General features: G+C 47.2%; 1 protein-coding gene across 3 annotated transcripts in view; it reads left to right on the top strand.

Annotated features, from left to right (window-relative positions):
* The window catches only part of HTR4 (5-hydroxytryptamine receptor 4), a 145868-nt gene that overhangs the window by 80710 nt on the left and 48595 nt on the right, over positions 1-16563 (top strand). For 2 of the 3 annotated variants that reach the window (XM_049829154.1, XM_049829155.1), the window contains exons 5-6: positions 2501-2654; positions 4572-5140. In XM_049829154.1, coding sequence (XP_049685111.1) covers positions 2501-2654; positions 4572-5140 — 723 coding nt within the window. Of the gene's footprint in view, positions 1-2500; positions 2655-4571; positions 5141-8612; positions 9090-16563 lie in introns of those variants that run through there. The other variant, XM_049829156.1, reaches the window with a different exon arrangement.

Here is a 16563-nt window from a genome sequence, read left to right as displayed (position 1 = left end):
GGAAATCAGGAGAGCAGGGGGAAATCCAAAAGCAATAATCTCTAGCAACAAAGGACAAGGTTACACAAACACATTGTGGCTGTCATGAGGAAGGTAGTTATCCTAGGAACAAAGAAAATATTTAGCCTATCCTCTGAAACCATTAAGATATTGAAATCTGACCATAATGGTCTTCATTGTCTGACAGGCTCAGAAAAATGTAGGTTGGAAAGGACTTCTGGAGATCTCTAATCCAGCCCTCCTCTCAAAATAGGGCCAAACTCAAACTTAAATCTGTCTTCCTTTAATTAGGTCACTCAGGGCCTTAATCAGTTGAGGTTTGCATATCTTCGAGGCTGGATACCCTCACTTGTTCAATTCACGATCCAATGAAGGCAAACACCAAAAACTAAGTAAATCCTATTCCTGTAAATTATTCAGCTTCTCCTCGTCGCTCGTGGGAGGGATGTGAGGACCATGTTAGTGGGGACAGGAATCAGACCCACTGACTGCCATGGCTGTTAGCATGAGCTGCACAAGAGGAACATTTCACCCAGTGTTCTAAAAGAACAGTTACTGTCAAATATACCATTTCTTTGAAAGTGAAACTTTTCAGAGGAACAAGCTGATTTTCATGCACACGTGAAACCAGAAGAGAATGTAGAAATGATCAAATTGAAATAGTTGAATGCTTGTTTCAACATTTTTCCCCTGTGACATTTTGAATCTTGTTTCAAAGAGACTTATAAAAAATGTTTTCTTTTGACACTTTGATATTATTTCAACCCTTTGTGTGGAATATATAATCTGATTTTATCAAAATAAAGCAATTCAGTTGACTCCACGTGACTTTTTTTTAAAAAGTCTTTAAAAAATTTGGAAATTCCTAGATTTTTGTGCCTGTTTAGCACAAAAGTTTTGGTTCCCACTTAAATCTTGAAGAAATAAATTGCACACCTCAAGGACATCTCTCTAATACATACACATATACTGGGTATGGGTGCATTCACATATGTCTTATTTTAATGTGCTGATGGCACTTAGAAATTCTCACAGGCATCTCCTCAGGTTATGGTCCAGCTTTAGTGTGTGTTTGCTAATTTAATGTCTCTCATGATTCTGCTGACCTCATAAAATCAACTTTTATAGGCATCCAGCAGTGAGGCTCACTCTAGATACATATTATACCTTGATGTTGAGGCTTGACTCAAAAAAAATCTCTGACAGATTATTCATTCCCTTTATAAATAGTTATTGAAACTGTGGCCACTTGCAAACTGTGGCCAGTGCAATGCTCATATCCTATGGGGGCACCATATTACATAATTTCTGTGCTTGCCAAATCTGGAAACTACATCTACCAGATAATCATTATTCATTCACTAAGAAAATGTATTCATCAGGCACATAGCTGAATGATACATTCAGTTATTCAGAAGACCTGAGAATTTATGGGCACTTCTTGTGTCTCTGGACCCCAGTTCCCTGTCACAGCTATGGGGACATTGGTACTGTTTCTACAAAGTGTGCTGACATCCAAAAATCTAGAGATCAAAAATATTTCATTGGGAACCTGAGACAGACTGTCAGGTCAGGACCACCAAAAAACTGCAGTAGGATGATATGGTTGCTGATCTGCTATGCTTATGGGCATATATTAATTTCAGAGCAATGATATACCTTCCTGATCTAGAAATCCACTAGCAGGTGGGTAGCACAGGGGCCAAACAAAGAGAAAGAGTTCTTATCTCTTTGAGAAGACTTTTTTAGTTTATAGCTACTTGTTATTTTAAGAGCAGGGACCTGTTGTACTATGAATATGTTGGATGGATCAGGAGGAGAAAGGAGAGTGCAGGGCACGTCCTCCTGATGGTGCAAAGATTAGAAGCCCCATGCAGATGGTTGCCCTGTCCTCGTGGCAGAAGGGTAAAGCCTGGCCAGGCAAAAGCCTGATTCCTGGGAGGTAGAAAGGGAGCTTCGTTATGGGAAAACACACTTCATTTTACTGACGTTTTCACAGCTTTGAAACAGTTTGTTAATTTGCAATAACAGCTTTTGCAGTCTTGTCAAAATAAATGTCCATCGCAGTTAGGAAAACCCCAACAGTTACTCAGTTATGGCTACATGGAAGGAAGGTGTACTCATTCACCGCGGTAAGGAGGGTGCAGACAGCTTAGCGACTAAGTGCAGAGGGAGAGGAGGGCTGAATATGAAGTCAATCCCTTGCTCTGCAACCTCAGGCAAACCACAGCATTAATCTGTGCCTCATTTTCCCTAGCTGGAAAACAGAAAATACTGGCTTTCCCCTGCAAGGCACTATGAAACCTTATTTACTCATGCTGTGAAAACATCCTGAGCTCCTTGTGTGAGAGGCAGTCAGTGGAAATAGGCTATAGACTCAATTTTTCTCTATTTGGAAAGGCAGGAGAAACAAGCTGGAGAAAATGCTTTACAGTTTTATTTTTAGAAGACTTGGAAGTCTCCTTTGATGACGGTTGTTCTCTCGCTTTTCTCCTTGCAGGTACTATGCTATCTGCTGCCAGCCTCTGGTTTACAGGAACAAGATGACTCCACTGCGCATTGCTGTAATGCTTGGAGGGTGCTGGGTAATCCCAACATTTATTTCTTTCCTTCCTATCATGCAAGGCTGGAATAGCATTGGCATCATTGATCTGGTGAGTAGCAAAGGGGGTACAACAACCTGGTATCAAATATATTCGGTGCTGTATATTCTTCTTTAAAAAGCAATATTCAGAGAAAAGAAGGCAAGAGAGGGTCAGGGAGAAACTTCTTGTTATCAGTGCAGAGGGGCTGCTGAATTTCTGGAGGATGTCCTTAGGGGGGTTTGAAATGACTCTGTCCTGGAAGGACTGTCACAAAGACAGTGGTGGCTCTGGGAGAGGATTTTACTAATCAGTTCAGTGAGTAGCACTTTGAAAACACGCCAAGCTCCAGCTGGCTCCTGATGGGCACCTCAGTAGTCCTTGGTTCCCCTTGGCCTCTGCAGCTCTCAGGGAAGTGCTGGCCACTGCCAGCTCAGCCCGAGGGTCCCTCCTTGCCATGCTAGCGATGTTTGGAGAGCTAGGAAACGCAGACATCCCCAGAAGGGATGATGCTTTGGGCCAGTCCCGTCAATATCCCCTGTCTTGGTGTGAGCCTTGAAATGGGGGAGAAGGTGGAATTTCCCCATGCAAGTCAATTTTCCCCACTGCAGTCTGGCTTCACTTGCAGGACCCCATCTACAGGACAAGATGTTAAGAGCTGCAAATCTGTTCTCCTTCCAATGTAGAGAGGCAGGAATTAAAAATGGCAAACTGTGAAAACACCTTATTTAGAATAGCCTGTTTAAAGAGTTGTGGCATCTTCTATGCCAAGTCTCAGTCAAGGAGCTATGAATACTTTTTGGCTTGTGGAGAATAACAGGTGCAAGCTGCCAAGCCTCTAGACAAGGTGATAAAGCCAAAATTGCTTCCAGACAAGCATCTTTAGGACATGCAGCTGGTAGAAAAGGGAGGTACATTTTGTTTATTTAACAAACCATGTCAGCTATCTGGTTTCTTCCACTAATTTCTTGCCCCCGCCTTTTCAGAAAAGGCTCAACACCCAGCTGTCCTCACCAGCTTTTCTAAACACCAGTGCAAGCCCTGTCCTTCCTTGTAACTTGCTGGAGTTCACCGTGCCAGTTTCAGCAGCTGCATGCTGAGAGGTAGTGCAGGGTTCAAACACCACCTAGTGAGAACACTTCATAGTTTACTTTAGAGGAAAACTTCCCTACATGCCCAATTAAATAATTTTGGTATTGTAGTTTTAAATAGGAGACGGGGTTATTCTCCTGTTGGAATAAACACCAAAAATTATGGGCCTGATGAACCTGCAGTGATATTGTTTTGTAGCAAGAATAGCCTCGGAGAAATCCTGTCTGTCCCAGTTATGCCCCCTGCTCCCCAAACTCATATGCAAGACGCCTTTCTTCTCTGCTCGCTCTGTTTCCATCACAAGTCACTGACTAGATCACAGCCTACAGACTCAACCTGACCTGCAGACTTCTGCCCGGGCTGCTGCCCACAGCCCCAGTGCCTGGGAAGCTCGGTGTCACCCCCAGCCTGGAGCTGGCCCCAGATGCTGCAGCCCAGTCCCTTCCCTGTCCATCTGGTCCTTCTCTAATACCCCTGTGGGACTCGGCCGGGTGAAACTTGTGCATCCTTGCTGCAAACCCACGCCCTGATGAAGAGAGCAGTGAGCACTGAAAAAAACGCATGGCACAAAGAGAAGCTATCCGCCTTTGCTGTGTCAGAACTGGGGACCTAGGCTGATTTTCACTGGCCGGGTTGAGGCATGCTCTAGGAAGCCGGAGCTGCAACACGGGCTGGTCCTGCAGACCTGGGGACCAGCAGGGCCTGAGAGCCCACGGTGTGAGCACAGGCGGGAGAGGCAGCGGTGGGCAAGGCAGGTACCGCGGGTGGGAGAGGAGAGGGAGGAGAGAGAACTGGAAAGCGGTGGTGAGGTGTCCTGGCAAACAGACTGCTGCTGTCGGAGGAGCGGTGCTGAGCTTCTTTCCTTCTTTGTCCTTGTCCTTCCTCCCCCTGCCCCAGATTCAGCAAAGGCAGTTCAACAAGGCTTCCAACTCCACTTACTGCATCTTCATGGTCAACAAGCCATACGCCATTACCTGCTCCGTGGTGGCCTTTTACATTCCCTTCCTCCTGATGGTGCTGGCCTACTACCGCATCTATGTCACGGCCAGGGAGCACGCCCGACAGATCCGGGTGCTGCAGCGCGCGGGGGCCCCCACCGACGGCCGGCAGCACCACCCGGACCAGCACAGCACCCACCGCATGAAGACTGAGACCAAAGCTGCCAAGACCCTGTGCATCATCATGGGGTGCTTCTGCCTGTGCTGGGCTCCCTTCTTTATCACAAACATAGTGGACCCTTTCATAAACTACACGGTGCCGGGAAAGCTGTGGACGGCTTTCCTGTGGCTGGGCTACATCAATTCAGGGTTGAACCCTTTCCTCTACGCCTTCCTGAACAAGTCTTTCAGACGTGCCTTCCTCATCATCCTGTGCTGTGGTGATGAGCGATACCGAAGGCCTTCCATCTTGGGGCAGACGGTCCCCTGTTCCACCACCACAATAAATGGATCGACTCATGTACTAAGGTGAGTGTTTCTCGGATGCTGCAAAATGCCTGGAGTCACTAGAAAGACTGCTTCTCCAGAGTTTTCGTAAAGGATTGGTTTCGCTTTGCATTTGAAATATCTGATGGATTAACTGTTTAAAAAGGGAGGAGGCAAGAGAAGCATCCAGAAATCCTTAGGGTGCTCAAAAAAAGAGGGTTTGTAGGTAACAGAGAAGTGTTGGCATGCTCAGTTTCTCCAGAAGTGTGTTCAGGAAAGAGTTGGGAGGGCGCAGAAGTCACGTGTGCATTTTGGCAAGCCCTGTTGTTTGGTCTGAGGGGAACAGCTTGACCCCACGGGGAGCACCTTGAAGGAGGCTGCCTACTCTGTCTTCTCTAGCAAAGGGATCATGACGCCCATTGCCCCTTCTCAGCTTCTGCCTTTGTAGCCCCACCAGCCACTGCTGCGTCTGCTGGACTAATGAAAGGGAAAGGATGAACTTCCCCAAATGTCTTGACCCTGCTGGGGCACTTCAATGGGTCTCTGGGGGGAGAGACACTTGCGGTTGTGTTTTAGCAGCTCAGAAAATGATGGGGTGTCCGCCTTTTACTGTAACCCAGTCAAAGCCTGCCAGTGTGCAAGGTCAGCAGCACCCAGCTCTGCAGGCGCCCTGGGAGCTGAGTGTGCCTCACACAGGCTGCAGGACATAGTCCTGCTGGTTGGCAGTTTGGGGTCCCGGTGAATTCGAACCTCACACCCCCCATCCTTCACTGAGTACCACAATGTGTTCATTGCAAGACAGAGTGTGTGGGCTGTGCACTGCGGGGCTGCAGAGGGATTCGGAGGGCTCTCGGTGGTATGAGGCACCCTCTGTGGTCTTCTCCTCACCGAGCAGAGAGGTGGGAGGCAAAGCACAGGAGGAAGGCAGGGAAGAACAATTATCTCCCATAATATCAGAACAAACTGCAATCTATGAAAAAAAAAACCCTATAGGTGTTTCTATGCAACTGTCTAGAGGAGATCTGGTTCCTTTGGTAGATGGATTCATGGCTCTTCACATGCAGATGAGGACTTGGTAACCATATTTGTGTTCAGAGCCGAATTCATCTGGAGACTAAATCAGATACTGAGCACTTCCCAGCTGAGTCTGATCTGCTAGTTTGCCCTGAGCTCCCTTCTGCAATGATCTCTGAAGTTTTGGAAAGAGTCCTGAGCCGTATAATGGATGGAAGATGGGGCAGGGCTTGTCACAGCCTTGAGACAGACCTCTCAAGTTTTTTAAGTCATGAAGGACATTACAACGTATTTATCTTCTGCTGATTAAAACCTGTTTGGGGGCTATGGTTCCAGAGCCATGCATGCCATACTCAGCCTGTATTTCTGTCAGAGCTGTGCTCCTGGGGACAAGCCAGATGCTCCTCTGCTGCGGTTAGAAGGGTTGAGAGATCAGCTGTTACTGGACGCATTGTGCCATCCCGCAGCGAGCGAGGCAGTACCTCTGGCTGGGGAGCTGTGGGGGCGAACGCTGGAAAGGCGTCCCTGCGTGGGGAGAAAGGGAGGGAGGGCTCACTCCCATCCCTGCTTAACTGGGACGGCTCCGTGCTCTCACCACGGGGCCAGCCCGGTGGCCTGAACACAAAGAAAGAGAGAGAGGCATCTATTTTGACTAGTAAGCACAGCAACAAGATACCTTTTGTTAAGTATACAAGGCAGAGACAAGACAGGGAGCCTCTCTTCTGTGTGGGTTTGAGATGTGGAGGGCAGGGAGCCCATCAGCCCAGAAGGTGAATTCCTTCAGTCTGCACTGATGTTTGACCTCCAAGCATTGCAGATGGCAATGCCGGTGCCTCCTCATGTCTCCAAGCTGTCTCACCGCTTTTGAACTAAGTTATCTTGCTGTGAGACCTCATCATCCTGCCTGTGCCCTGTGGGACAGGCAGGCTCAGGCCAGCACTGCCTTGGGGATGCTGGGCAGTGGAGACGGGCTCCCAAGAGAGCGAGCGGCCGGGGAGGCTCTGCACACCTCCAGGAGGGCTGAGCTGCTGGGGGTTTCCTTCATTCTGTGCTGAGTGGCCCCGAGCTGACAAACTCCTCATTTTGAGACTCTTTTTAAACATATCGATGTCCCTGCGATAGCCAAAGCAAATGTGAAGAGTCACCTCTGCTTCAAAGCTAGAGGTCGCCATGGTCTCGGCCACCTCAGCCAACTAGGGAGGCTCTGGTGGGCTGCAGTAAATGGTGGATCCCACCATGGAGTTGAGATCAGGGCTTCCTCATTTCCAGTTTCACCATCCCACTTGTACCACTCTGCTCCCCCATACAAGTTATCCATGGAAATGTATTAACAGTCCTGTCAATCTAGATGTGGCAACCATTGCAAAAGGCCCCATAAGAACCAAACCTGCACAGGGCATCTTGTCCACTTCCAGCTTTTATGAGTACTTTTATGGGTAAGAGCACATTGCCTCTCTACAACGTGCTACAAGCGCAAGTCAGGTTATCTCCCGCCCTTCCATATCACTCCAGCTCCACAGAAGGCACTCGATTCCTGCTGCCGCATCCCCTCCTCCCTCCGCGTGCCAGAGGGATGTGGTTCTGCACATCAGCACTTCCCAGAGCAATTGTTTTCCTCAGCTTTGTAACCGATGAGAAAAGCGTGACTTCTTTCCCTGGTGCAGATGGTAGAGGTGTGGGGATTAAAGGAAAACTGACTAACTGTAGTCTTTGGACAGTTAACCTCACTTGAGGAATTTGCATTTCTCCAGTGCTTCTCTCTTAAATGCAAAAAAGGTTGGACTCGGCATGAATGGAAGAGAAATTCAGTGAGGCAGATTCTCTCAAGGTATGACATACATTTGCTTTACTAGCATGGAAATACAAGGGGTTTGTGCCCAGCAGCTGAAATATTGAAAGCTTCCTGTGTGGGTTGGCTTCATACCAACCCAGCTGAGAAGCTCCGGGGCTAGACCTGGCATTTCTTTTCCAACCTCAAAGTTGTTTCTTCCTGACCAAGAGCTTCTGTAAATGGGGAAGTTGTGCAAGTGGGATTTTACAGCTGCTTTTTGTACCCTGACAGGGAGATCAGTGAAGAGAAGGACAGACCTTGTGCTGATCTAGGGCAGAGCTCCTTCCCCAAAACCCGCAGGTTTGCAACTATGTGTTAAGCTGACGTGAGTCATTGAGGCTCAGAGGGAGTCAGGAGTGGTTGACAGTAGGTCAGGGATTTCTAACTCGTCTCCACTAACTCGTCTCCACTTCCAGTCTTGAGAATATCTGAACTTTCCTTCAGCTCTACCTGTCCAAACCATTCTGTCATTGCTCACAATCATTTCACAGGTGCATTTGCAAGTGCAAAAATATGTTTGTCACTGAAAGTTCAGGCTCATGCTCTTGGATGCATCTGAGCTGTGAGAGTGCCTTCCAGGGACGGAAGGCATTTCTTTTTTTCTTTCGATAACTTTAGTGTCAAAATGTTCTGACATTCCCATTTTGGGATTTTTCACATTTATATTAGGAATGGGAAAAAAAGAAGAAGAAGGAACAGAGTGCAATAAAACACGGCAGTGAGAAGAGACAGACGCCCTCACCACACACAGACTGAGACCACTTGGGAGATAGTTCTCATTCCTTCTTTTTTAAAAATTTATTTTTCAAGTGAACTGTGAAGACTGTGGTGCTCTGGGTGACCCAGGTAGGGAGAGACTTTTTGGGAAACTACAATGGCTATGGGGCAAGGGAGCAGACTGCACAGTGGCTTGACCATGATGTGAGGGTGACCACAGCTTGCTTAATCCCCTGGCAACCACCCCACTTTATCTCTGAATTATGAACCAGAAGATGGGGAAAGGATTTCCTGCCACCTATTTTGTTCTTGAACTCTCCATCAGCTGGTGTGAGAGACACCCATTCCTTGGGTGGGGTAAGATGTGGTGCAAAACGTGTTTTGAAGATGTCATGAACAGCCAGGAGATAAGATTTGGTTAGAGCTGGATCTATGTGTATGATGGGAAAGAGTATTAGAATTAAATATTCAGCTTTGAAAGAAAACTTTGATTTGCCTGTTTTCCAAGTTTGCTTTCTGCAAGTGTAGGAATTGCCAGAACTCCTTTTTTTACCCCTGGATATTCACCTGTTTCAATTCTGATGTGTACCATCAACTGGAAAATTCAGGCAGGACACATGCAAATGGTGAATTGAAATCTGCAGGTGTGGCTACAATCCGAAATTCACGCCCTACTCATTTTTCAATGGCTGATATTGCAACTCACATGTCATATACAAAGGTTTGTTTCTCTGGCTGCAGTACAAGTTGTGTAATTCATTATAAATATTTGCAATTCACAGTTCTAATAACCTATGGTTTGGAATATCATTCATTGAAAGGACTTGGGAATCATTCTGAATAATGAGTGGATAGGAGAATTTACAATGAGCACTCAACTAACGTATGGTAAAAATTAGTACAATAATTAACTGCAATAGATACGGGTTTCTGGATGGCTGTAGCATGTGTTCAGGAGTTCTGTGAGCCGTGAAACTGAAAGCAAAATGCCATAATCATCTGAAAAATGCTGTCTTCCCCTTTAAACATATTGCTTGCCTATCTTTTGTCATGCATAGATATTTATTCAACACAAACCAACAAACTCATGCCTTCATGAATCATTAAACTCTTGTACTGCACAAGTGGATGAGAACCCAGATCAGCATTGCTTGAATTCTTGGATAAAACAAGTTCTGAAATTTTGCCACAGCAAAGAAGTTGACTTTGGGTAAAATATATTTGAGCAATGATCAGAGTAGACAAACTCCGGAACATTTGGGTCAAGGAGGTCACTTTGGTGTATTCCCTATTTTCTCTCAGAAGTGCACTGTTCAGCATAGTACAGTGTATTAGTCTCTTCAGGGAAAGCTATAGTGAGTGGTTTATTTACTCATTTTCCATCGTAGAGAGGTCTTCTCAGACAGGGCCGATGCCAATTTTATTTCTCCAAAGCAAAACACATCCTTAGTTTTCTTTTAGAAGAGCCAAAAGAAACAAAGTGAAAAAAAGCACGCACCTTGGGGGCTCTAAGTTCATTGTCTTCATAAATACAAAATTAAATAAATAACCCAATCAGCCCACACTCATGTCAGCACTCTGAAGTTGCACAAAACGCTGGGAGAAGTGTGCACTAAATCATTGCGTGCAGCCAGCACTCAACACCAGAGCATTGCTGTGGAGTCTTATTGGTCCCTATAGGGAACATGAGTAATTGTGCCAGTAAGTGTCCTGAACTGCAGTGAGCCCAGTGCTTCCTTTCTGCTGTTGGAACAGGCAATGCAGCGACTCGGGTCTCCGGTTTTTAGTAGTTTAGCAACTCCACGGCTTACAGATCTGTTGGAATACAAATAAGTCCACCCTGGTTGCAGGGACGAGGTCAGAGCTGCTGTGGAGCGAAGGAAGAGATGATGTGTGCCTACCAGCGATGCTTCCCCAGTGGCACTGCACAGGGTGGTCCTGCCCCTCGGCTTAGTCCCCTACGCAGCCCTCCCGCAGAGCCGCCCCAGCTCGGAGCTGGAAGCCCCTCCTAGCACATGCATACTGTGAAACCTCTGCTGGAATTTGGGGGGAGACCCGTCGCAGCTCTGGCGGCATCTGCGCAGCAAGGGGAGCTCCACGGGTGCTCCATGCACCCACTGCCCCTGCTCCATGCAGCCAGAGCCTCCTGTTGCAGGGGGCTGACATGCGGGATTGGCGGGAGGGTTGGGGCTTGAGGGCGAATTTGCACCTGCGTTTAGCTTTGTATTGCCACTTCCAGTCCGTAAAGGCAAAGGTAGGAGCTCTGCCTTTCTCCTTGCCTTTTCCAGGCCAGGAGCAGAGGAGCCTTTGGGCTAGAGGCCAATACGTACAGGCGGAATGGGTGGGCTGATGGCATTGCATGACTATATGCAGTTTTAAAACAGTGAATAAGTTAAAGAGACTTTCCCCCTCTGTTTACGAGGTAGCTTTTCACAAAAACAACCAGCCATCCTGAAACCCTCCTGGCTTTGCAAGGCTGCCAGCTCAGAGCCCCATCTCCCCTTGCTCCTGGGGTGTCCCCGACACCCTGACATGTCCCCGACACCCTGAGCAGCAGCTTGGGTGCTGCCTGCAGCAAATACCCATCAGGATGCCTACTGCTGTGGAAGCAAAGTAATTTGTGTATTTTCAAAGATGATTTTGAATGACCATGCCTTCTCGACAGCCTTAATTTCACAAGGTCATTTAACTCCATCAGTGCCCAGTGACCTCCTCACATGTCACACCCTGGCTGGACAGGTGTCCCTGTACCACCACTCACAGCCTCCTTCTGCAGAGTTGCCTTCGGGGGAATGGGCACATTTGGTGTCTGTGGTGTTACAAATCCTCCAGCTGTTTCCAAGCTCCTGGGCTCAGAAATGGCTTCACAAGATGGGTTAAATAGTGCTCCGGCTTCCCCACGCACCCAGGTAGTTTGTATGGCCTGAATCACGCAGCAGGCTCAGTGCCTGGCATGGGTCATTTCATTTGCGTTCATAGTGCATGGATGGAGCGGCAATCCCATCCTGCCTGTGATGGTGGGATTTCGTGGACTGCAGTTGTGGCTTGACTCAGAAAACACAGCGGCTAGTCACTCAGAGCTGCTTTCTGACGGAGCTAGCAGGTGTCTCTCAAGGACCTGGGTTTACAAGTAAAGTATCTCCTCCTGCTCTGCCTCCTCCTGTTCCTCTTATCTCTTATCCTCCCTTAGGCACTAAGACAGTCGCAGAGACCGCAGAGCTTCCTGAGGCAGAATAACACGCTCGCTGCCAGGGGTCGGAAAGCCCCGGCAGGTCCGCAGCAGCAGCAGCAGCAGTCCTGGGCTGGCACCAGCAGTGGGGCTTTCCCACCCCAGCCCAGCCAAGCCTCCGGCTGATGTTCTGGCCAGTCCCCTGCTCACCTGCCTTTTCTGCAGCTCTACCGAGGCAGAACCACCCCTTGGCGTTTGGCAAGCCGAAAGCTCTCCCTGCATGCGTGCTTCGTCGGCGAAGGTGCATTGAGCCTCAGACTGGGGGGACGCGTGCCTTCGTTACCGCATTTTCCCGTGGGACAGAGCAGTGGCCGCTGGCACCAGCAGAGGTCTTTTGGAGGAAGGAGGGACCGCGGCAGTGAGCATGGAGGGGACAGGTCAGGCACAGCCAGGACAATATCTCAGCCCTCCCTGCTGAAGTCCCTAAAAACTGTATCAGTAGCAGTAGAGAGGAATCTGAGCCCAGGTCTGCTGCTGCTACGTGATGCTGAATATCTGTCTCCCCTCTGTTTTCTCTCTTTCTCTCTCACACATGTGAACACATTTGCAGGAACAACTAATTATGTAAACCAGAGGGAAGTTATTTCTGGAAGGGAGATGTTTGCAGGCTGTTATCAGGGAGGTGTTACGCCCTGCTGTGTTTGGGATGTTGGAAAGAGGATGGTGCGCAAGGGCTGCAGCGAGAACCAGGAATTCAGCTCCAGGCTGCAGCAGCAACCAGCCGGGCTAGGCAAGGAAGGGCTTCAGTGCTGCTTTAGAAAAAAAAAAGAAAAAAAGCAAAAAATGAAAGAAAATGAGACATTTCAGTAGATGCACGACTTTGCTTGGATAAACTCGCAAAAGGCTCTGATCTGCAGCTGTCCCACAGGTGAAAGATTATGGTTTGGGTTCAAACTCAGGGTCTCAGGAGTGCTCTCAGCTTCAAAGCCAGCTATTTGCATTCCTCGTTCACTCTGCTAGGCTGCCTGGAGGCTCCACCAAATTAGCTAAAAGGGTAAAATCCAATATTTATTGGTTCTCCCAGAGTTTCTGAAAGGTGTTTTTTTTTGCTTTTGCTCTTAAGAAGGAATAGGCAAGCGGCAGGTAGGCACCTGGGTGCACAAAACAACCTAGCAAGGGAATAAAAAACATCAATTACAAACGTGCTATTCTAGCTTGGTTTGACCAAATTTCGAATTGATGTAGAAGTGAATCTTCACTGTGACTCAGTTTTTAAACACAAAGGATGCAGGTCTTTGATTTAAAGTTGGAGGGGGTTATGTATTTTAGCACTAACTGCAACATGAGTTACCTTCTCAAAGGGGTTTTTTCCCCTTTACACAAACTGAACAGATTTTTCTGTAGATTTTCTGTGATTTTTTCTTATCACTAAAGTATCAGTTGGAAAAGAATTCCAGTGGCAGAATACTACTGCCCGAAGCTATGCAGTTGTTTAGAGCAAAATCAGACCATTAGGGTTAAAATTTCTGACTGACTGGCAGAAGCTGCCTGGGAATTTTAATGATCCTACAAGATGGATCCCAGCTTTGACATATGTTATCATCTTCACTACAAAGTCATTGGCCCCAAGACGGATCATTCAGACTTGGTCTGCTCTTTCCTTCATTGCCTCATTGCTCGCTGTTTCACACTGGATTTCCACAGGTCATTTTGGAGGCACAGTGTAAGCAGTGTATATTTTGCTGTGCTTGTGAGATTTGGAGCAATTACAGGCTACTAAGCTTTAGGACGTGTGTTGTAATTTCTCCAGCAGTCTTCTTATTAATGGGACCAATAGGCAAGAACTTCACCCCTTTGTGAATGTGCTGATAAAGCACATTCCCACTAAGCTCTTTTTAGGACATTTCTGAGCAGAAGATTGAGAAACACAACAAATGATGACATCCCCCTGACATCTCCATGCCCTGCAAATTTTGCTTTTCTTCTCTTTTTGACAGGACTTTAGCAGAAACTTCCTGTTGAGAGACACAAATAATTTTTGTTTTCAGAGAAGCTTATGAAATACTGCTAGGGTGCAGCTAATATCTTTGCATATCTTTGGGCTGGGATTTTGATTCTTGTCCCTGGTGGTAGGGATTTATTTTGCTTCATCATAGCAAATAGATGCAAACATCATGTTTGCATGCAAACCGTCATGCTCCTGTGATTAAATTACTCTGTTTAGCAGGACTGTGAGCAGCCACCCTCAGCTGACTGTACCTTGCAGGCACATTATCGCATTGCTCTGTGGTGCCTGGAGGACCTGAAGGAACGTCCTCTTCTGCACCTGGGAGGGCTCTGTCCTTAGGGACACTCCAGTGCTTCGCAAGAGGCACAAGAGAAGCTAATGAAATTTTTCGTGTAATAGACATAAATCTTGGTGGACTTGACTTTAATTGCAGTACTGTCATTTTTCATCAGGTTCAGGTGCCTGGATAAGCAATGCTGACATCCTTGGTGCTGTCAGGCAGTGCTTTCCGTACACTTACCGTCGTACACTTTCCCCATTACCAGTCTGCAAGCACAGCATTAGGCAGGGCCAAAAGCGTGCCCCATGATGCATGAGTGCTGCTGGAAGGGTATTGAGCGGGTAGCTCCATGCATCAGTCTGGAGGCTGCTCATTCCACCTGGTACAGAGCCGTGCCAAGGGGAGAAACCTCGTGAGAGCTCTCCATGCCAAGGCGTGAAATAGTATATCAACCAAAACATTTTAAAATCGTGACTTCAGAGGTGACAAAGAGCATTTCCTTCATTTTGGCACAGCCCCAGGGCTGAGCCCTTTGGGCAGTGCAACCAGAGATGGCTCAAGGTGTGTTTTCCACTCCAGTAATTTCAGTTCAAGTATCAGTTCCCTGTGCCGGCAGAAGCGGCACCGCACAGCTCCGTACCACAGCCCGAGTACAGCTGGCTTGTTTCATCTAGCAAAATGGAGGCTGAGATGGGATCTGATTGCTGTCATCAGGGGGGTGAAGACTGGGAAGGGAGAAGAGTTATTTAAACTAAGGAATAATGCTGTCACAAGAACAAATGGATATAAAGTGGCCAGGAATAAATTTAAGCATGGAATTAGATGAAAGTTGCCAACCATCATGGCAGTGATGGTTTGAAAACAACCTCTTCCTAAGACTAGTGGGGGAAAATGTCCAATTTTTAACAAGCTGAAGCTTGATGAATGTACAAAAATTATCTCATTATATGGCATAACTGTGATAGCAGGAAACTGCCTCAGGACCACACAAAGCCCCACTTTTGCCTTTATTCTGACCTTTGTGGAAACCAGAAGCAGAGCTGAACTGCTTCAGGTCTTGCTGATACCTGACCACCCCGCCTACGTAAAGTGCAGCTTTCTCTCCCACCCTGCTGATTTTGCATCAATCAGGGAACGTGGAGAGAAACAGAAATTGTCCCCGTTTCCCAAAAGACCTCACGGGTTGGGTCCCTGTGCTTCCTACCTCACTGTTCCCCTTTGGGCAGCGGCTGCAGTGCAGTATTACCTGCTGGCTGGTACGTGGGCTTTTCAGGATTGTAACCCTCTGTATCAGCAGCTTGGTATCCTGAGGTTGCCTCTGCCTCATTCCCAGGATCCAGGTTTGGCACAAAATTGCACCCACAGATAAATAGGAAGGAAGAACATGGTCCTTAAGTGATAGCGTTTGATCTAGAATATCATATAAAAAATCTGAAAAGACAGAGTAATGTTTGTACCACTGGTAAACATGAGATTATAAAAAGTAGCTCTCAATGCTCCAAAATAATTTTATTTTATGAGGTTGCAATTTGCAGGAAGTATGACACATTTGACTGGGTACCTACATCAGCATGGCACGTATTAACTAGATCACCCCCATAGTTTGTAAATTATAATAAAATTACCATCTTCTAGTGGATGTATTTCTAGTCAGGACTCTAAAGGAACAGGTCTTGGCCATAAGCTGTTTACTTTTAATCTCCTCTCTGGAGAAAAACAAATAATTGCTGATAACATATGCAGATAGCACAATATTAGAGGACTAACAGTAATAAGAGCGAGCAGCACAGGGCTACTCTGCTCTCTGAATTACTTGATTAACTGAGCACAAGCAAAATGTTTCCACAGAGTTACAGAAACATGGCCTTTATGGCTGTGCCTCTTGGCGTACTGAACACAGACCACAGGCTAATCTAATAAACGGCCAGCATGAAACAGGCTTCGGTGCTGGACATCAGCTCCTGCTTGATACTGAGCCTGAAGGGTGAAGGGGCCGTTCCCGCAGACACAGAGCCAGTGCTGCTCGCGTACCCAGCGCAGGCAGGGCTGGCAGAGGGGTACCGCGCTCTGGGAGGAGGCTGGAAAAAAAGAAGGGTGATTAAAAGTTCCAAAAGGAGGCTGTAACAAAATAGTCCTGGCACATAAACTATTTATCTTGTACTAGAGAAGGCAGAGAGATCAGTGTCTGCTTGGGTACAGAAGTCTAATGCACAGATGTGTAGCAAGGGGAAGACCTGGAAGTTTAAAGTGCACAAAATTGCTTTAGAAACACAGTGTTCATTTTTAACAGTGAAAATTGTAAGCCATGACAACAGATTATCATATGCAGTTTTCTACCACTGTGGTGGGTTGACCCCAGCTGCATGCCACGTGCCCCCCAAAGCCATTCTATCACTCCCCCCCTCAGCTGGACAGGGGAGAGAAAAATATAACAAAGGGCTCGTGG

Source organism: Accipiter gentilis, chromosome 26 (genome assembly GCF_929443795.1).
Source record: "Accipiter gentilis chromosome 26, bAccGen1.1, whole genome shotgun sequence".
Lineage (NCBI taxonomy): Eukaryota > Metazoa > Chordata > Aves > Accipitriformes > Accipitridae > Astur > Astur gentilis.
Note: the sequence above shows the minus strand (reverse complement) of the source record. Positions and strands in the feature narration are given on the sequence as shown.